General features: G+C 39.6%; 1 protein-coding gene across 17 annotated transcripts in view; it reads right to left on the bottom strand.

Annotated features, from left to right (window-relative positions):
* Positions 1–18,628, bottom strand: part of USP28 (ubiquitin specific peptidase 28) — a 77,680-nt gene that overhangs the window by 17,103 nt on the left and 41,949 nt on the right. For 10 of the 17 annotated variants that reach the window (XM_074400623.1, XM_074400622.1, XM_074400620.1 and 7 more), the window contains 10 exons: positions 18,374–18,460; positions 17,555–17,692; positions 16,077–16,150; positions 14,991–15,070; positions 13,329–13,477; positions 11,394–11,521; positions 8,705–8,800; positions 3,339–3,518; positions 1,377–1,582; positions 36–106 (listed from right to left, as the gene is read on the bottom strand). In XM_074400623.1, the coding sequence (XP_074256724.1) occupies positions 36–106; positions 1,377–1,582; positions 3,339–3,518; positions 8,705–8,800; positions 11,394–11,521; positions 13,329–13,477; positions 14,991–15,070; positions 16,077–16,150; positions 17,555–17,692; positions 18,374–18,460 (1,209 nt within the window). Of the gene's footprint in view, positions 1–26; positions 107–1,376; positions 1,583–3,338; positions 3,519–8,704; positions 8,801–11,393; positions 11,522–13,328; positions 13,478–14,990; positions 15,071–16,076; positions 16,151–17,554; positions 17,693–18,373; positions 18,461–18,628 lie in introns of those variants that run through there. The other 7 variants (XM_039471110.1, XM_039471108.1, XM_039471106.2 and 4 more) reach the window with 3 other exon arrangements.

The following is an 18,628-nucleotide window of genomic DNA, read 5'->3' on the forward strand; positions in this document are numbered from 1 at the left end:
TGCCTTGACCACTTTCCCATCAATTTTCATTCTACCTGACGAAGAAGAGGATCACAGTACATCTGCTCAACAGTCTGAGTAGTACTTGCAATACAATTCTTTAAATCTGTTTGGAAAAGAAAACAAAAGCTTTATTAAAATGATCTCATTCTACATCATACAGGCTACTACAACTAAGCAAAGAAAACTGCTTAGGGTCCTAATGATTTCTGCTTCCCTCTAGGAACCACGAAGCAGTATATAGTTCTGTTTCTTTTTTTTTTTTTTTCCAGGTATCTTGCATTGGAACAGTATACAGTTTTAAAGCAGCTAGTACTTTAGGTTATGAAGGCTTTTAGTTCAATGTAATTATATTAAGGTTTTAAAAATTATTTTTTATAACTGGCACCAAAATTTCTTAAAGATTAAACCATTAGGAAAACATCTTAATGGGTCACTTGGCTGTAAAATGTATGTCTCAGACAGGATCTGAAATGAGAAAACAGAACAAAGGGTAAGGCTAAATTTCTCTCAATAGGAATCTGGGAAGAATCTGGAATTTCCATCATCTTTTTGTTCCCTAGACAAAAGGAGAAAGGAAGGAGGGGTAAGGCTATTTTGAGCAATTTGGGCAATGAGGTCAAAAGACTTTTTAAGAATACAATGCTGAATAATCCAATTTTACATTGTGCATACTGCTCAAATACCCTGCCTTGTTAACTTTCAGTAAAGCATGCTTCATATAGAAAAGACATAAAAGCTGAAGTCCAGAAAAGCTAAATGCTAAATCTGGGTTAACTTAAGCCAGGGTTTAGATAAACAACCACAGAAACAGAAATCAGCAGATGCAGAAAAATACCAGCAAATGTGATCATTTCCCAGAAAATCTGAGGGAGGATCTTTCCACATCTGTGTAATAAGGGTGTGTGAGCCAAGCTTACAGGGCACTAAAAGAATAAAAGAAGCCACAATTACCATGTCAAAATTCAATAGCATGGGTCAGCTGTGGTGACTCACACCTGTAATCCCAGCACTTTGGGAGGCCAAGGCGGGTAAATCACTTTAGGTCAGCAGTTTAAGATCAGCCTGGCCAACACAGTGAAACCTCATCTCTACTAAAAATAATAATAATACAAAAATTAGCCAGGTGTAGTGCTGTGTGCCTATAATCCCTTGAGGCTGAGGCACGAAAATGGCCTGAACCTGGGAGGTGGAGGTTGCAGGGAGCCAAGATTGCACCACTGCACTCCAGCCTGGGTGACAGCAAGACTCCATCTTGGAGGAAAAAAATTCTGTACCATGTTCAGTAATGTCAGGAAGTATACCAAGGTGCTTAACCTCCAAACAGTCAAAAAACAGAAAAGGAAGAGTAACTGACAAGTTTTAAAAGAGCCAACCTTGTATATCTTGTTCAATCTCACTCCTCCACCTCTGAAGACAAGTCTTAACAAAGTTTATCTCCTCATCTGTGACTGTTCTTGGAGCTGGCTGTGCAGGCATTTCCATGGAAGACCGAGAAGATGTAAGTGGTTTAGACTTGTGTTGCAAATCTTCAGAAGAAAAGGTACCTTCAACATCCTGAGAAGAGCTTTCTGTACTCGTACTGAGGAAGACAAAAATCATGTTAATAATGATAACTTGCAAAAGATATCTTGGCTTAAATTAATGTACTTTGGAAAGCAAGACGCTTTATGAAAAAGTACAGGTATTCAGTGAGCATTAACTCTATAAAGGTATGGAGTCAACCCTTTTCTCTATACACATCATCTCATGTACCACAACTGCCCTGTGAGGCAGATACTATTCTACCCCTATTTTACCAACTGCAAGCCTAAGGTTAAAGAAATTAAGCAATGCCCAAGTTCACCAAGCTAGTAGGTAAAGAAAAGGAATCCAAAGGCAGATCGGTCAGAGTCTTTAGTTCATGTTCTACGATCACTGATTATTCCTTCTCATGAAGATGGGAAGAGAGGAAGATGGAAAAGAGAAGACTAGGCCTGCAAGAATTAAGGAATCAACTACAGAATTTACAAGATGAACCCAACTAAAGTGGTACTATTCATCCAGGAACAAAATACACAGAAGCAAGAAAAAGGAAAGCATTGGCTGAACATACAACTCACAGGAACACACTAGGTGACACCCTGGAGAGCTGGGAGAGTAGGGCTTCAAGTCAGACAATCCTAGCTCCACTACTTTAGCTAAATACCCCAGGAAAAGAGTATTTTTCCTCAGGTAAATAATATCTCACCTACAAAATATAAATGTCAAATTCTTTGTCTTTACTATAAACTGACAGAATAAAGCATATAAAGTAAATGTTAATTTCTCTATTAACCTATTGTCAAACAGAGTAAAACTGCAGGTGAATAAACCAGCAAGAATATAAAATAAGCTTCTAATTGTAGTTAGGTTTCTCTTTTACACCAAAGCTGAAGAATATAAACTCTCTACTTTTGCTTAAAAAAAAAAAAACCCTCACTCCCTTTTCCCTACTCTCTCACATGCACAAAATAATGGAGGCAATCTCTTTTGCCTAAAGTCCACACCTATGAAAAAATAAGCCCAACAAGAGAACAGAGAGCTCAATTTCAGGAGATTACACACATAAACTTCCCTATAATTGTTAAATCTAATATCAAGCACTATTATTTTATTTGATTAAATAGCCTGCTGAACCACTTTTTAAAATTCAATTTACATTTCATAATATACATTAAAAGATTCTATTTTTTAAAAGGAATTCAAAAATCTAAGCAGAATATAAAAAGTGAAATAGCAGCCCTACTCCTATCCCCAGACTCATGTCACTCCCTAGAGATAATCATTCTTGACATTTGGTATGTTCTGTCCAAACAAGCATTTTTATGCATACATGGATGAATAAATATTAATACCTGTAGGGAGAGTGTTGGGGAGAATAGTTAAGGTTTTTTGACAAAACTGTCTAACTTTTTATTGGGTATTAGTGTTTTTATTAGCCAGGTCACACATATCAAATGTCCCAGCTACTTTTCATGGCTGCTCTAGGCTATCGAGATTGTTGTAGTTGGCTAGTGGAATAAAATCAGAGGGCTCCTGTGACTTTATCTCCCTTTGTCAACCTGAACACTATCCTGGACAGTTCTCGAAGCCTCTGAAATAACTCAATCATCCTATGGATAAGACAAATGCATTGGTGACAATTAAGAACACTCCCACCCAAGCGATAGTCAACAAAGTCCTTCCCTTTAAAACAAAGAGCTCCGAGCTCCTGTGCTCTTACAGGTGAGTGTGAATCAGGTATAAAGATGGTGCATAGTTTAAATTATACCAGAAAAAAACAATACATACTATTTTTAAAAAACTCTTTTCATTACCTTTCCTCTGATGTCTGGTCAGGAACGGAGCAGTGCACTGAAGAAAGTGGTAATGTCATGTGTGTGTCACTTTCAGGTGGACAGCTTTCTGAGGCAGGTTTTGTACTAGCAAATTCAATAACATATTTCAGCATGTCAGGGAGCGGGAACCGAGCTGGGCCTGAGCCATATTTCACATACCTAAGAGGCAAAGACACTGGTATGCTACTGCCCAAATTGGTTTTGCATTTTAAGATTCGCTGACAAAAGATCTATTTATCACAGGGAGTCAATGGAAACGCTTATTCCTAGAGGCTATACAATATTTAATAGGGCACTTTCAAACAATCTATACGGTAAAAATGCTCTAACTACAAAAGTTAAAACTGCCAACAATCTTAAGTTTTATATCTGGCAGGAAACATTTCAAATGGGCTTCTAATCCTAATATTTTAAGTAGAGATGGGGTTTTGCTATGTTGGCCAGGCTGGCCTGGAACTCCTGACCTCAAGCAATCCACCCGCCTCAGCCTCCCACACTGCCGGGATTACAGGCGTGAGCCACTGTGTCCAGGCAACATTTTTAAACAGTAAAAGTAATGCATGTACCTGGTATAAAAATTCAAATACAGAAAAGTAAAAAACAGACCATAAACACCATCTACCACCACCTCAGTTCTACTACCTAATGGTATGCATTAGGTTTCTTTCGGCAGGGTGCAGTGGCTCACGCCTGTAAGCCCAGCACTTTGGGAGGCTGAGGTGGGCAGATCACCTGAGGTCAGGAGTTCAAGACCAGCATGGCCAACATGATGAAACCCTGTTTCTACTAAAAACACAAAAAATTAGCCAGGCGTGGTGGTGCACACCTGTAAACCCAGCTACTCGGGAGGTTGAGACAGGAGAATCGCTGAACCTGGGAGGCAGAGACTGCAGTGATCCAAGATCATGCCGTTGTACTCCAGCTTGGGCAAAAAGAGTGAAACTCTATTTCGAAAAAAATATAAAAGTTTCTTTTATATTTTCCAAGGGGTATGTCACACATATACAAGCAGGTATGTGTAAACTTAAAAAAAAAAGCCTGAAATTTATAGTCATTTTATTTTTTCCATTATAAAAATGTATCAAGGGATTAATCAAGAGTTTTTAGGGGCTTGGTTTAGCAACCATTAACCCATTTATGCCTAGTGTTCCATTACTGGAATCCTAAGCTTATGTGAGTTATTTATATCCTACGGCTCAAGATCATCACCAAGGTCTGGTTTTTCACACAAAAAAATTGCAACCCCTGGCATAAATGGGTTAAAAACACTTTATAAATTCTTTTTTAATGTACCAACTGGGACGTTTCAACTACATTAAATAAAACCTCTATTATCTTAGGAAAGAGATTGCTTTCCTAAATCAGAAAAGTTGATTTCCAAGCTACCCTCTTACCTTCACTGCCTTGGAACCCTAAGGAGAACTAAACTTCACCTACAATGGCACCTCTGGCAGTCAAGGTAGAAAGAATGAGTGAAAACCTAAAACAGGCTAGATGCAGACTATGAGCCAAAGGCAGAGGCTGTTTTAGAAATGGGACCATATAATTTATTATCCAACCAGGAAACTTCTGATAAAAGAGGGTGCTGTCGCCGGGCGCGATGGCTCAAGCCTGTAATCCCAGCACTTTGGGAGGCCGAGGCGCGCGGATCACAAGGTCAAGAGATCGAGACCATCCTGGTCAACATGGTGAAACCCCGTCTCTACTAAAAATACAAAAAAAAATTAGCTGGGCATGGTGGCGCATGCCTGTAATCCCAGCTACTCAGGAGGCTGAGGCAGGAGAATTGCCTGAACCCAGGGGGCGGAGGTTGCGGTGAGCCGAGATCGCGCCATTGCACTCCAGCCTGGGTAACAAGAGCTAAACTCCGTCTCACAAAAAAAAAAAAAAAAAAAAAAAAAAAGAGGGTGCTGTCAATTATTCAAGAAGAAAAGATACAAAATGAGCCATATAGCCACCCTAGTGATCAGGCACTATAGGAAACTACATTTCCCAGTATGCCCTGTCCCTTGAAAGTCAAAATGGGTAACTGCCACAGAGCACCCAGGGACCTGGGGACAGCACCATGTAAGAGGTAAAGGATACAGCGCTGGTTCTGACATGGAGGCTTCCTCTTTCCACGGGACACTTAACCAGACACAGGACATAACTCCAGAGATGGAATTTCAATGGATATTAAATCTAGAGTAGAGGTTTTCTCTTGCCAACAGTTTTAGCTTCCAAAGATGTAGACCTGGTTGAGCTGCCCATTGGTTCACTGCCCTATTGCTCCTGGTGCTGCCTCTGCCTCCCCACATCACCATCGCCACTGTCACCAGTCTTTTGGGGAATTCTGGCCAAGGTATTCTTCCCATTCAAGTTCAACCAATTTGTATAGCTCCGTGGTGGCCTGGGTGTCTTTCACAGAGGAATGCCTGCTTTTCCCAACCCGTATGTCCCAGTTCAGCAACTTCTTGATGAGACGCTTCAAAGACATGGTGACCTGGTCACCTGGTAATCAGCCTTCCATTTGGGAAGGAGGAGGAAGATATGGGAGTTGTCTCTGGTGAGGGACTTGGGATGAAAGTTCTGAAGGGCTTTGAAGTCATCGAGGATGGCAAGCCCCACCATCTTCCCTGTCTCTTCAAGATCTGTCACAAGCAATTCTGAAGAGCATGACATTCACCATGTGCTGCTTCTGGACACCACTCCACCTGGTCTGGCAGTCCAGTGGCCAGGGAGAATGATGTACTTGTCGTAAAGCATATCTCCACTGTAGCTGACAGCGCTACATGGAGCCAAGAAAGTAACATGCCCCTTGGGTCCTGTGTCCAGCATTTCACAGCCAAATGCTACCATTCTTCCTTGGCAACTTCTGGGATGTTGCAAAGCATGTATTCTGAGTGAGCTTTCGTAGAGTTCTGTGGGGCACTGACCTAAGAGGATTTGTTCTGGGGCACTTTCTTTTGGGAGTGGGTTAGTTGGCTATTAATCTTCAGAACGGCACCCCCAGCAAATCTACTTAGCTGCAACAGAATCAGTATTCTTTGAAGGGGAAGGGGATAGCCAAGACACTGCAACTTTCCTGTCCAGGGAATGTTCTGACCCTGACCCACTGCTGGAGGCAGCTGCCTTCTCTTCTGGGAAGGGAGGGGTCTTCCAAGTACCATCCACCCTAGGACCTTCTTCTTTCTTTGCAGGTTCTGAGTGCAGCTTTGGGTGCCTTGCTAGGGGGCTGGTTCTTTTTATTCAGAAAGCCTCTCTGTTCCAAGAGCTGCTATTTCTTGACAAAATTTGGTGCTTCGCAGTTCCTTCTAATGCCTTTTTGGGAGCAGGTTCCACAAAATCCAGATTGAGGAGTCAGGTAGACATACGGACAGTCAGTGGTCGAGTGTGTGAGGTGGGGTAATACGTTCCCTGGCCCCTCTAGCCTCGTGAAGGTACAACTCAGGGGTCTCATTTTATTTTAAAACAAAAGTATTATCATACTAAGGAAAATGGTCCTATGCTTTATTTTAAAATCCAGAATATCCTATTGTCTCCTGGAAAATTAAGAATTTTTCAACTATAAAACACCAGGTATGCTTGGTTCTTTTTTGTTGCTGTTAAGAGATGGGGTCTCGGCTGGGCACGGTGGCTCACGCCCATAATCTTAGCACTTTGGGAGGCCAAGGAGGGCAAATTACAAGGTCAGGAGCTCAAGACCAGCCTGGCCAACATGGTGAAACCCCATCTCTACTAAAAATACAAAAATCAGCCAGGCATGGTGGAGCATGCCTGTAATTCCAGCTACTTGGGAGGCTGAGGCAGGAGCATCACTGGAATCCGAGAGGCGGAGGTTGCAGTGAGCCGAGATCATGCCACTGTACTCTGGCCTGGGCCACAGAGCAAGAGTCCATCTCAAAAAAAAAAAAAAAAAAAGAGAGAGAGAGAGGGAGAGAGAGATGAGGTCTCTCTGTGTTGCACAGGCTGGTCTCAAACTCCTGGGCACAGGCAATCCTCCTGCCTCAACCTCCCATATAGCTGGGATTACAGGTACATGGTACTGCATTCAGCTGGTATGGTTGGTTCTATAAAAATAATTTTAAGGGCCGGGTGCGGTGGCTCAAGCCTGTAATCCCAGCACTTTGGGAGGCCGAGGCGGGTGGATCACGAGGTCAAGAGATCGAGACCATTCTGGTCAACATGGTGAAACCCCGTTTCTACTAAAAATACAAAAAATTAGCTGGGCGTGGTGGCCCGTGCCTGTAATCCCAGCTACTCAGGAGGCTGAGGCAGGAGAATTGCCTGAACCCAGGAGGCGGAGGTTGCGGTGAGCCGAGATCACGCCATTGCACTCCAGCCTGGGTAACGAGCAAAACTCCGTCTCAAAAAAAAAAAAAAAAATAAATAATAATAATAATAATAGTTTTAAAATTCCAGCCTTACAAAGTAAAACCTTTAAAGTAAAATACTGCCACACTTAGTTCTGTAAATCACTTCCAGGACAGTATCTGAGGAACCAGTTTCCAGCTTAAGTCTTTACTAAGACAGATGACTAATCACATCTTGTATAAGCTCTTCTGGAATGAGAGAAAGATGAAGGAGCAGTGGGGGTACAGTGCAGGGTCCATCTTAGGCCTGGTAGGGAAAGTGTTGCCCTTGAGGGAAATTAATGGCCTAATAAGGGAGTGGGTAGAGGTCGGGCGATCATAGAAAGAAAACTGTTAAGTGGATAAAGGCAGAATAAGCCACTGACTGTGTATGGGATCTCTTCCTTAAGTGCAAAATCAGTGGGATCTATCTAGACTAGAAAGAAATTATATGGACTCCTAAGGAAATCACAGAAAATCATTCCACAGAAATAGTGTAAAACCAACAATCAGAAAAGGAAAAATTCCTCCAAAAGAGAAAGAACTTTATATGCATCAGAAATATTAGCCCTTTTAATCAGTTAGCACTGCTCTAGGTAGAAAAGCACTGTTTTTTTATCTTTCTTAGACACTTCAGAAACTGCTTTTCCAAAAGTGGACCGGACCGTTGTGACACTTGCCTCTCTCATATTTGTGAAAAAGATGGCAAAGGGAGTAGAAAAAGTAAAAGGCTATAAAATCAGAACTCAGGTTCTCCTTAGCACACTGCAATAACTAACTGTGTGACTTTGGATCACTTAAGTACTCTGGGACTACTATTTACCCCCATGAATAATGCTAGCTGATCTTGAAGATTGCTCCACATTAGACAAAAAATTTTCTTGGCTATTTTATAAAATACTCTTAGTTAATATTTAAACTTTCAGTTAATTTTTAAATAAAAACAAATTATCTGTTTTTAATATTCTACTCTTGTCTTTTACATTTCTAAGCATGAAGGTGTCCACAACTCACCTTTCCAATTTTTGCTGCAGAACTTTTATTTCCTCCTTCAACTTTCGAATGCACTCTCTCTTATTCCGAATAAGCTCTTTGCTCCTGTACATGTACCTACGTAAATAATACCACAAACACAATTTATATTTAACAACATTAATAACATAAAATCTCAATAAACTAAAAATTCAAGGAAACTTCTTCAATCAGATAAAGGGCATCTGTGAAAAACATACAGCTGACATTATACCTAAGAGTAAGACTGATGCATTCCCCCCAAGATTAGGAAGAAGGACACTCATTCTTGCTACTTCTATTCAATGTTTAACTGAAGGTATAACCAATGCAATAAAGTAAGAAAAACAAATTAAAGGCATGCAAATAGTAAAGAATGAATTAAAGCTGCCCTTTAGTTCCACATGATATAAGCGTCTATGCAGAAAATTTCAAGAAACCTAAAAAAATACATCAGAACTAATAAGTGAGTTTGGTAAAGTCAAAGGATACAAAGTCAATGTGAAAAAAGGAAAAAAAAAAAAAAAAAGGCCAGGCATGGTGGCTCACACCTGTAAGCCCAGCACTTTGGGAGGCTGAGGTAGGTGGATCACCTGAGGTCAGGAGTTTGAGACCAGCCTGACCAACATGAAGAAACCCCATTTCCACTAAATTAGCCAGGCATAGTGGCACATGACTGTAATCCCAGTTACTCAGAAGGCTGAGGCAGGAGAATCACTTGAACCTGGGAGGCGGAGGTTGCAGTGAGTCAAGATCGCACATTGCACTCCAGCCTGGGCAACAACAGTGAAACTCCATCTCAAAAAAAAAAAAAAAAACAAAAAAAAAACTCAGCTGCAATTCCATACACTTGTAAAAGAACAAATGAAAAAGAAATTAAAAGCATGAATTGAGATAAATTTAATCAAATGTGTGCAAGACCTGTACACTAAAAATTACAAAACACTGAAAGATATTAACAAGGACTTAAATAAATTTTTTTTTTTTTTTTTGAGATGGAGTTTCGCTCTTGTTACCCAGGCTGGAGTGCAATGGCACGATCTCGGCTCACCGCAACCTCCGCCTCCTGGTTCAGGCAATTCTCCTGCCTCAGCCTCCTGAGTAGCTGGGATTACAGGCACGTGCCACCATGCCCAGCTAATTTTTTGTATTTTTAGTAGAGACGGGGTTTCACCATGTTGACCAGGATGGTCTCGATCTCTTGACCTCGTGATCCACGTGCCTCGGCCTCCCAAAGTGCTGGGATTACAGGCTTGAGCCACCGCGCCTGGCCTTAAATAAATCTTTATTAATTTATTTAATAAATGAAGCTACACACCATTCATGGATTGAAGGACTCAATATTATTATTATTATCATTATTATTAGAGACAGAGTCTCACTCTTGTCACCCAGGCTGGAGTATAATGGTGCTATCTTAGCTCACTGCAACCTCTGCCTCCCAGGTTCAAACAATTCTCCTGCCTCAGCCTCCTGTGTAGCTGAGACTACAGGTGCTCACCACCACGCCCAGATAATTATTATTATTATTATTTTTGGTACAGACAGGGTTTCAACCATGTTGGTCAGACTGGTCTCGAACTCCTGACCTTAGGTGATCCACCTGCTTCAGCCTCCCAAAGTGCTGGGATTACAGGCGTGAGCCACTGAGCTCAGCCAAAGGACTCAATATAATTAAGATGTCAGTTCTCCCCAAACTGATCTATTAGTTCAAAACAGCACCAATCAAAATCTCAATAGCCACTGGTTAGAAACTGACAAGCTGATAAAAGTTTATTTAGAAATGCAAAGGACCAGAATAGCTAAGACAATTTTGAAAAAGAAGAACAAAGTTGGAAGATTCATACTATCTAATGTCAAAATTTGCAATAAAACCATAGTAATCAAAACAATATGGCATTGGCATTAGACCAAACAACAGATAGAACAGACTCCAGATATAGATCCCCAAATACATGTTCAATTCATTTTTGACAAAGTGCCAAGGTAATTCAATGGGAGAAAAGGAAATATAAATCAAAGGAAAAAGAAGATATTCCTACACACTCACTAAATAGCTAAAATTAGAAACACTTATAATTCCAAGCACTGGCAAGGATGTGGAGCAAATGGAGCCCTCATACACTCCTAGAGGGAATGCAATATTGTACAGTCCCTTTAGAAAATAGTTTGGAAATTTCTTATAATGTTAAATATACACTTCTCATAGAACCAGCAATCCTACTCCTACATATTTTACCCATGAGAACTAAAAACTATGCCAAGGATTATATGTGAATGATCATGGCAGCTTTATTCATAATAGCCTAAAACCAAATACCTCACCAAATGGTGAATGGAAAAAACAGTACATATTACGCTAGAATATTACTCAGCAATAAAAAGGAGCAAATTACTTATATATGAACAACATGGGTGAATCCCAAAAACATTATCCTAAAGAAAGGACATAGCCACAGCAGGGTACCTACTAAATATCAATGTCACTTAATACCACATTCTATAAACTGTAACATTATAGGGTCTAAAAACAAGTAAGTGGTTGCCAGGACCTGGGGATGGAGAGAAAGGGATTGATCACAATAGAGCAAGGAATATCTTCTGGGTATTGGATATGTCCTACATCTTGACTGTGATGGTCAGGAAAAAAAAAGAAATCAGCCAGGAAAAAAAAAATCAGCCAAGAACTCACCTGTCCATATAAATAATCTGAGGAAATTCCAGCTTATTGTGAATTTTCTCTGGCTGACCAAGGGACTGATTAAACTCAAATCTTGAGAGTTCAAAGGTCAACACTGGAGGTAGCTTTGTAAACCAACGCTAGTGTTAAGAGTAGAAATGTGAGAGAAAGAAAAATTAATTTTAGGAAACAACAATAGCCAGATTTAAAATATCCCTCATCAAACTTTCTTCCTTTGGTATAGAACTTATACTCAAGTCAAGCTCATGCTAGAAGTTTAACACTAAAGGAAATGAAAACTTAGAATCACACTCTAGAGAATATGGTTCAACATTCCTCAAGACTCCAAATTTACTAGCCAGTCAACATTTCACTCAATCATCATCCTCAGAATAAACCACCCTTGAATTTGTGAAGTGCACTAAGCCTCATTCATTACATCATCAGTATTCAAAAGAGGTTTAAAAACTTAAGAAAACAGCAAGCCTTATTGCAGAATATGAAATTATTATCTAAGCAGCATGTAGCTGAAGTGAAAACTAACTCCACAGGTCAGCTACAAAGACTCATATGAGTATATATATTGCATGCTGTTTGTTTAGTCTATTAACCATAATTTGAATCTCCTTTATGTATACAAAGGAAAGTTGGTTTTATAATTTCTCAATTTCTAAGAAAAATTTCTGAATTCCAAAAATTCACAGAGGTCTCATAAAGAAGCCAGTTAAATCAACCTACAATGTTAATTGAGTTTCAAGAAAGGGAGGTACTGACAAAAAAAGACTCAACAGTCAAGGATCACAGGTGAGGGAAAGCTAAATCAGAACTGGCTTTTCTATTCAATTCACTCATATGTCTGAGGTTCCTGTGAACAGCTTTAAAATGTTCCCTTTACCAAAAGTGCAAGCAGCATTCCCTTCAGATACCCTGTTAACATAATGAGGTGAATTCAGATAGCCTGTGAGACCACTTCAAGGTGAAATCTAAATAAGCATGATGATTTTGTTTGTTTCTGTTTAATTTTTATAGAGTTCCCATCCTAGAATACAGGTGTCCACAGGTCTAAGTATAGCTGGTGAACATTCCCTCTTTTCTAAGAGGGTGCACCAGGTCTTCTGCACAGATGGTACAGATGACATAATTCCTCCATTAGGAATCAGTTATTTCCTTGAAAAGCCAGGGAGGCAGTAGCTCTCTCTGAGTTCCAACACTGCTCTACAGCGAATGTATTTTCATACGGCCCATGTTAGGCTACCTGTTTCAGTTCAGGAAAGCTCCACCATCTCCTATAGTAATTAATGAGTTGGACTCATATATAAGCCACAGTTTTGTCTCAAAACATATGATCGGTGAAGAACAATCCCAACTGTGTAGTGTTAAGAATTATGTTACAAATGCTATTCAATAATTCTTAACCCAACTGTAATGAATATTGAGATGTTAACTATCCATACTCTCCCTATAACTTGCCCCCTTTCTTTCCAACCCACAAAAATAGATAAACAAATGAAAATTAAATTTTAAAAATGTTCAAAGCAAAGGCAGAATTTACAATTGAGAACAGTAAACACTATAATAGGGAAAATATTCTAAATGGCATACCATAGGAGTTAATCACTGTACTTTTACCCTCCGAAAATATGGAGGCAGTGGGTTCTCCCTACTCAGGTACAGGTAGGCTTCAACAGAAAGAGAGAAACTTGATCATACTTAAAACATCAGAAGCAGCATACAACCTTTACACGAGTAACTCAAATTCATAGTTTTAGTAAAAATTTTATTTATCAAAATACTAATACTCACTGACTCACATCAACTGATGAGAGACAAATTCAAGCTCTAAGTTTAAAGTTACTTAATATGTGATGGGAAACTAGTCTGCCCAAAAGCTCACTCCTACTTAACTGGCTTTGTCACTGGCACAGCAAATAAAGATCTCCAACGTACCTCTTGTCCATACTTCACCAAGTGATCAGAGGGAAGAAGCTCAACATCACCCTCCACCATGGCCCCTTCCAAACACTCGTCTAAGTTGCGATAACCGTTTACCTGAAGAGGATACTGGCCGAAGGTCTCATTGTTACAAAAGGGTTTTCCTAGGTAAAGAGAGAGACTTTTTAAAAAAGACATCACTATGACTATCTAAAGCCTATCTTCTGGCTCCACAGAGACATTTTAAATTCAGCAACTTCCTGACAGCTGGTTAGAAATGCACTTAAGCCTTTATAGCAACCTCTAATGAGCCAGTTGATCTAGACACGGAACACTGACAATCACTAACACTGAAAAAAGGCCAGGGGTGTGGTGGCTGTAATCCCACCACTTTGGGAGGCCAAGGTGGGAGGATCACTTGAGGCCAGGAGTTTTAAGACCAGCCTGGAAAATATAGCAACACTCCTGTCTCTACAAAAAATAAAAATTAGCAGGGTGCAGCAGTGCACACCTTAAGTCCTGGCTACTCAAGAGAATAAGGTGGGAGGATTTCTTGAGCCCAGAAGTCCAAGGTTACAGTGAGCTATGATGATGCCACTGTGCTACAACCTGGGCAAGAGAGCAAGAACCTGTCTCAAAAAACAAACAAACAAAAAAAACCTGCAAAAAGAAAGACAACCAGATAGTATGTGCTTCCCGATCAAGGGTTTTCTCGCCACCTGTCAATTAGTTTTGCCAAAAAAAAACCCTACCTAAGTCTAGTCAAATCTCTAGATACAACTACCAATTAATTTATAAGAGACGAGTAGAGAGGAACATGGGAATATGTTAAAAATGTATCAGGGGACATGCAAACAGCAAAATTTCTGACTATGAGAAATGCTACAGAACAAACGACCCAGATTCTCCAAAAATTCAGCATTTCAAGGAAAAAAGGATGGAGGGGTAGCCTACAAATATTCAATCATAAATGACACTGGGGTCCTCATTAAAACAAATTCTGAAAATAAATTTTCTGGTTTTTAAATTATGAAAACAAACTAGCAATTTGAACACTGACTAGATAGTTGATAGTTTAAAATGCTATTTTTCAGAGTCATATTGGTACTGGATTATGTTTTTAAACTAATATCAGATTGGTAAGAGTGACAGGGTGAGAAGGGGAATGACTGGCTGTGAGCTAGGGTTGGGTTCATGGAGGTTTTAAAATGGCTCTATTTTAATGTATTCTAAATTCTCCATAATTAAAAATAAATTATGTGTCTAGCACGTGGCTTAGTTAGATAAACCTCCAGAGTGAAAAGTCTCTTGTCTAGAAAAATATTTTTGGCAGTCTCACTCAATAAAAGCTTTTGAGATTAGGTATTATATCAGAATAAGCAACACAGAGAAAACTGAGTAAAATCACTATCCGACATTACTGTCAGATTTGGGTTGTGCAAGTATTAATATGACAAATCTGAGATAAAGATCGGGCACATTTAACAGATGAAGAGACTGAGGATCCAGAAGCTCACATAATTTGTCCAAAGTTAACAGACACCAAGAGGCAGAACCAATATTCACACCTGGGTATCACCGACTCTCAAGACTATTCATCATACTGCCTCCTCAAAGGGACCAGTAATAAAGATATGATCACAGGTCTAGAATTAAAATTCAGAGCAGAGAATTTACCTTCACGAACCCCTTCAGTCAGGAAAGTACCATAGAACAGCTGCACCATTGGATTTTCAGATTTGTTCCTGGGACTGCTGCTTTTAGGAAAAGGAGACAATTCTGGATTGTTTGGATTAAGATATACGCTACATAAAATCCAAGCATCATTCAAAAACAAAAATAGTGCATTTTCATCAAACCCCAAAGAGCCAGGTATGATCTAAGTAAGTAACAATTAGTTCAGTTCAAATATTTATTGAACACTTTCTTCCTAGCATTGTGCTAAACTCTGAAGACTCAAAGACAAGAAGGCACAATCCCTGGACTTAAGGAACTTAAAGCCTAATAGCAGAGTCATACTTGCAGACAAATACAGGTATTTGTATGCTTTCAGTATATACATCTATATCCAATGATAGATGTACACAAGGTATAGAAGTAGTATAAAGGTAAGAATGAACTCTCTTGTGTAGTTTTACAAATAAATACAAAAAATTTTTCTCCCTGGTATAATAGGAGTAAAAAGTTTCTTCTTACGAGTCCATCTTAAATTGTTAACTATGTTAAGTTGCTGTTTGCAAAACCATTTCATAGTTATAAGTCTTCTACCTAGAATTGAAACCATTTAAAACACATATTTCTAAGAGGGATATCCATATTCCGTGCCCTGAATTTCACTTCTCTCAGTGACTGAAATGACCATAACCTTTCCTCTACACATTCTAAGTAGATCTCAAAAAGGATCTTAGATTAAATTTAAGTATTCATCTTATACCACCATGTTCACAACAAAGATTGATTTGACCTTTTTACAAACACATTTTTATAGCACATGCTGAGTTTAACAAAGTTAACAATTATGGTTCTTTAGCTAAAAAAAAAAAAAAAAGCTGCAGGGTAAGATGATTGCTATATCCCTATATCCTTAGAGGGGAAAGCTGAAGGCGACAGCGATATACCATGAGTGTACTACCTCAGTGGCTATCCCAGGAGATATGGTTCAAAACCAGCAATTTCTACTTAAGGAGAGTAACTTTCCAGCGTATAACGCTCATTGGCCCACTGTGAGTTGGAAGGATGTACAAACAAACCCTCAACACTCACTTAACATTAACAGCTAGCTGGAATGCGTCCTCTAGCCAATCCAGGAGCTTGTGTGTGAATTCACTCACATCTTGCTATAAGAGAGGCACAAATTGCATAAAAGTTAGACGCAATACTAAGAAATGAAAATTTATCCTTATCCCACCAATGAATTAAGATTCTACTACTATAAAAGCATTTTTTTTTTCTTTTTTCTTTGTCTGAGACAGGGTCTCACTCTGTTGCTCAGATTGGAGTGCAGTGGCGTGATCTCAGGTCACGGCAACCTCCGCCTCCCAGGCTCAAATGATTCTCCTGCCTCAGCCTCCCAAGTAGCTGGGATTATAGGCACATGCCACCATGTCCAGCTAATTTTTGTATTTTTAGTACAGATGGGGTTTCACAATGCTGGCCAAGCTGGTCTTGAACTCCTGACCTCAAATGATCCACCCACCTTATCCTCCCAAAGTGCTGGGATTACAGGCATCAGCTACTGTGCCCAGCCTGAAAGCATTTTTTGGAGGCCGAATATCATGAAGATATACAAACACTGAAACCCAGATTTTAAAAAGGTACATTACGCAATCTCTTAAGTTGTAGCTAGAAGGAGGTTGGAACTCTACTACTTCCAGCCACATCTATTTATGACAAAGAAAGAAGAAAAAACAAAATCTCCCAAGTAGGACTTCTTAAGAAAAAGACCCAAGGAACAGACTGTAGTCCTCTAGAACAATATAGAGATCTGTATAAAGAAAGAAATATTTTGAGAATTTTATAGAACTGTAGGACTTTCAAACAGAGAAAAAAAAAAATTATATGAGCAAGAAGTGGATCTAATCAGTGACAGCTTTGTTTCTGTTTTTAAATTATTTTTTCAGAGGAGGGGTCTCACTCTGTCACCCAGGTTGGAGTACAGTAGCGCGATCACAACTTACTGCAGCCTCAAACTCCTGGGCTCCAGGGATCCTCCCACCTCAGCCTCCCAAGTACCTGGGACCACAGGCGTGTACCACCATGCCCAGCTATTTTTTAATAGCAGGTGGAGAAAGAAAAGTCTAAAAGAGCGAAGTTGCTGAGAAAAGCTCCTGAACTCGGATTTAGTTTTAAAAGTAGGATTTCCGTCTGGACCATTCCAAGACAAAGGTGCAGACAAAGGACTACTTTGGTTGGTATCCCTTTTGTTACAGCTCATTGATGTATTTTCCAATCTCCTCCTTTTCTACATCAATAACCCCAGTATAATTCTACATTTTTTCTACTACTATTTCTTCTTCTCTTTACAACTGCCAGCCCCCGTGCAATAAAGACACACTCTCTCTCACACATGCATATGCTTTCCCTCTCACCACCTGTTCTGTAGGCAAAATAAAAGTCAGAAACGGGTGCTCGTAGTCCTGCTTAGTCATGTTCACAGCTTGTTATGCAGTTGAAATAAAGCAGGACCACATTAATATTGACAAGGCATGACTTCAAACTCAAGAACAAGGCTTCTTTTGTACCTGCTGTTCCTCAGATGATCGGAATGCTCCCTTTAATAGATCCAGGGCTGCAGACGGGTCTACAAATTTTCTATTTGATCCCATCATTAAAGCAAACAAATACTGAAGCTCTTGCATAAACATGATATTTCTCTTTTCCTGTAGAAAACACAGCACATGTACTCTTACAACAGCTCATTTAGAAAATCAGAACACGTAAAGGAAAAAAAGTTGTCAATAATCATGCCCCCATTTATATTTATCTAGATCTAAGTAAAAGTTACAGGGCTACGTATGTTACAGTGACTCTGGTAAGGATTGTACTCTAAACTGAAGAATAACTATGTAGAAGCCAGAGACAGCACTGTTGGAAAAACAGAAACGCCCACTTTCTGAAGCTGCTGCCCTCCCTCTCAAGAGGAAAAGGCATTGCACCAAGGTGAAATCCTGGGAAGGGTTAAATCACTGGAAGGAGGATCGACCTTTGGCAAAAACAGCATAAAACAGACTAAGAAGGTTCAGGTCTCTGGCATCAAGGTATCTCTCCAGCGTCACATGGCCTAAGCAGCTCAGGAAGAGAAAGGATACAACAAACACAGGTATTCGGGATCTCCCACCCACATATTCTTGGAGCCGGTTTTCTCATTTTATTCCTACTTAATTTTACATTTTGCATACCCTTACATGTTATCCCCAAAAAAGAAAAGGCATGTAGAAATGAAAACAAGTATTAGCACAAGCCAAAGAGTATCATGGATATCAGCTTTAGGCAAAAATCTAGAAGCCTTGGGGGTAAAAGGGACTAAACAACAGTGAAGAAATTCCTTGATACCAACTTACTGTGTGACTTCGACAATTTTCAAGTACATTTTGTGGCAGACTATAGCTGAGAACAAGTCTTCGAAATTCAGGCAATTGAAAGAGAGACTGAAATAAAGAAAAAGGGATTCACAGCCTTTCCTCAAAGTAACTGCAGCAATATATATATTTTTCACTTTAAATATTTTATTTCCTATTTAAAAGTATGTAAAACTATCAACCTAGTAATTCAACTTATATTATTTCTAAGGAAATAATGGTTGTGCACAAAAAAAT

The sequence above is a fragment of the Saimiri boliviensis genome, chromosome 6 (assembly GCF_048565385.1).
Source record: "Saimiri boliviensis isolate mSaiBol1 chromosome 6, mSaiBol1.pri, whole genome shotgun sequence".
Taxonomy (NCBI): Eukaryota; Metazoa; Chordata; class Mammalia; order Primates; family Cebidae; genus Saimiri; species Saimiri boliviensis.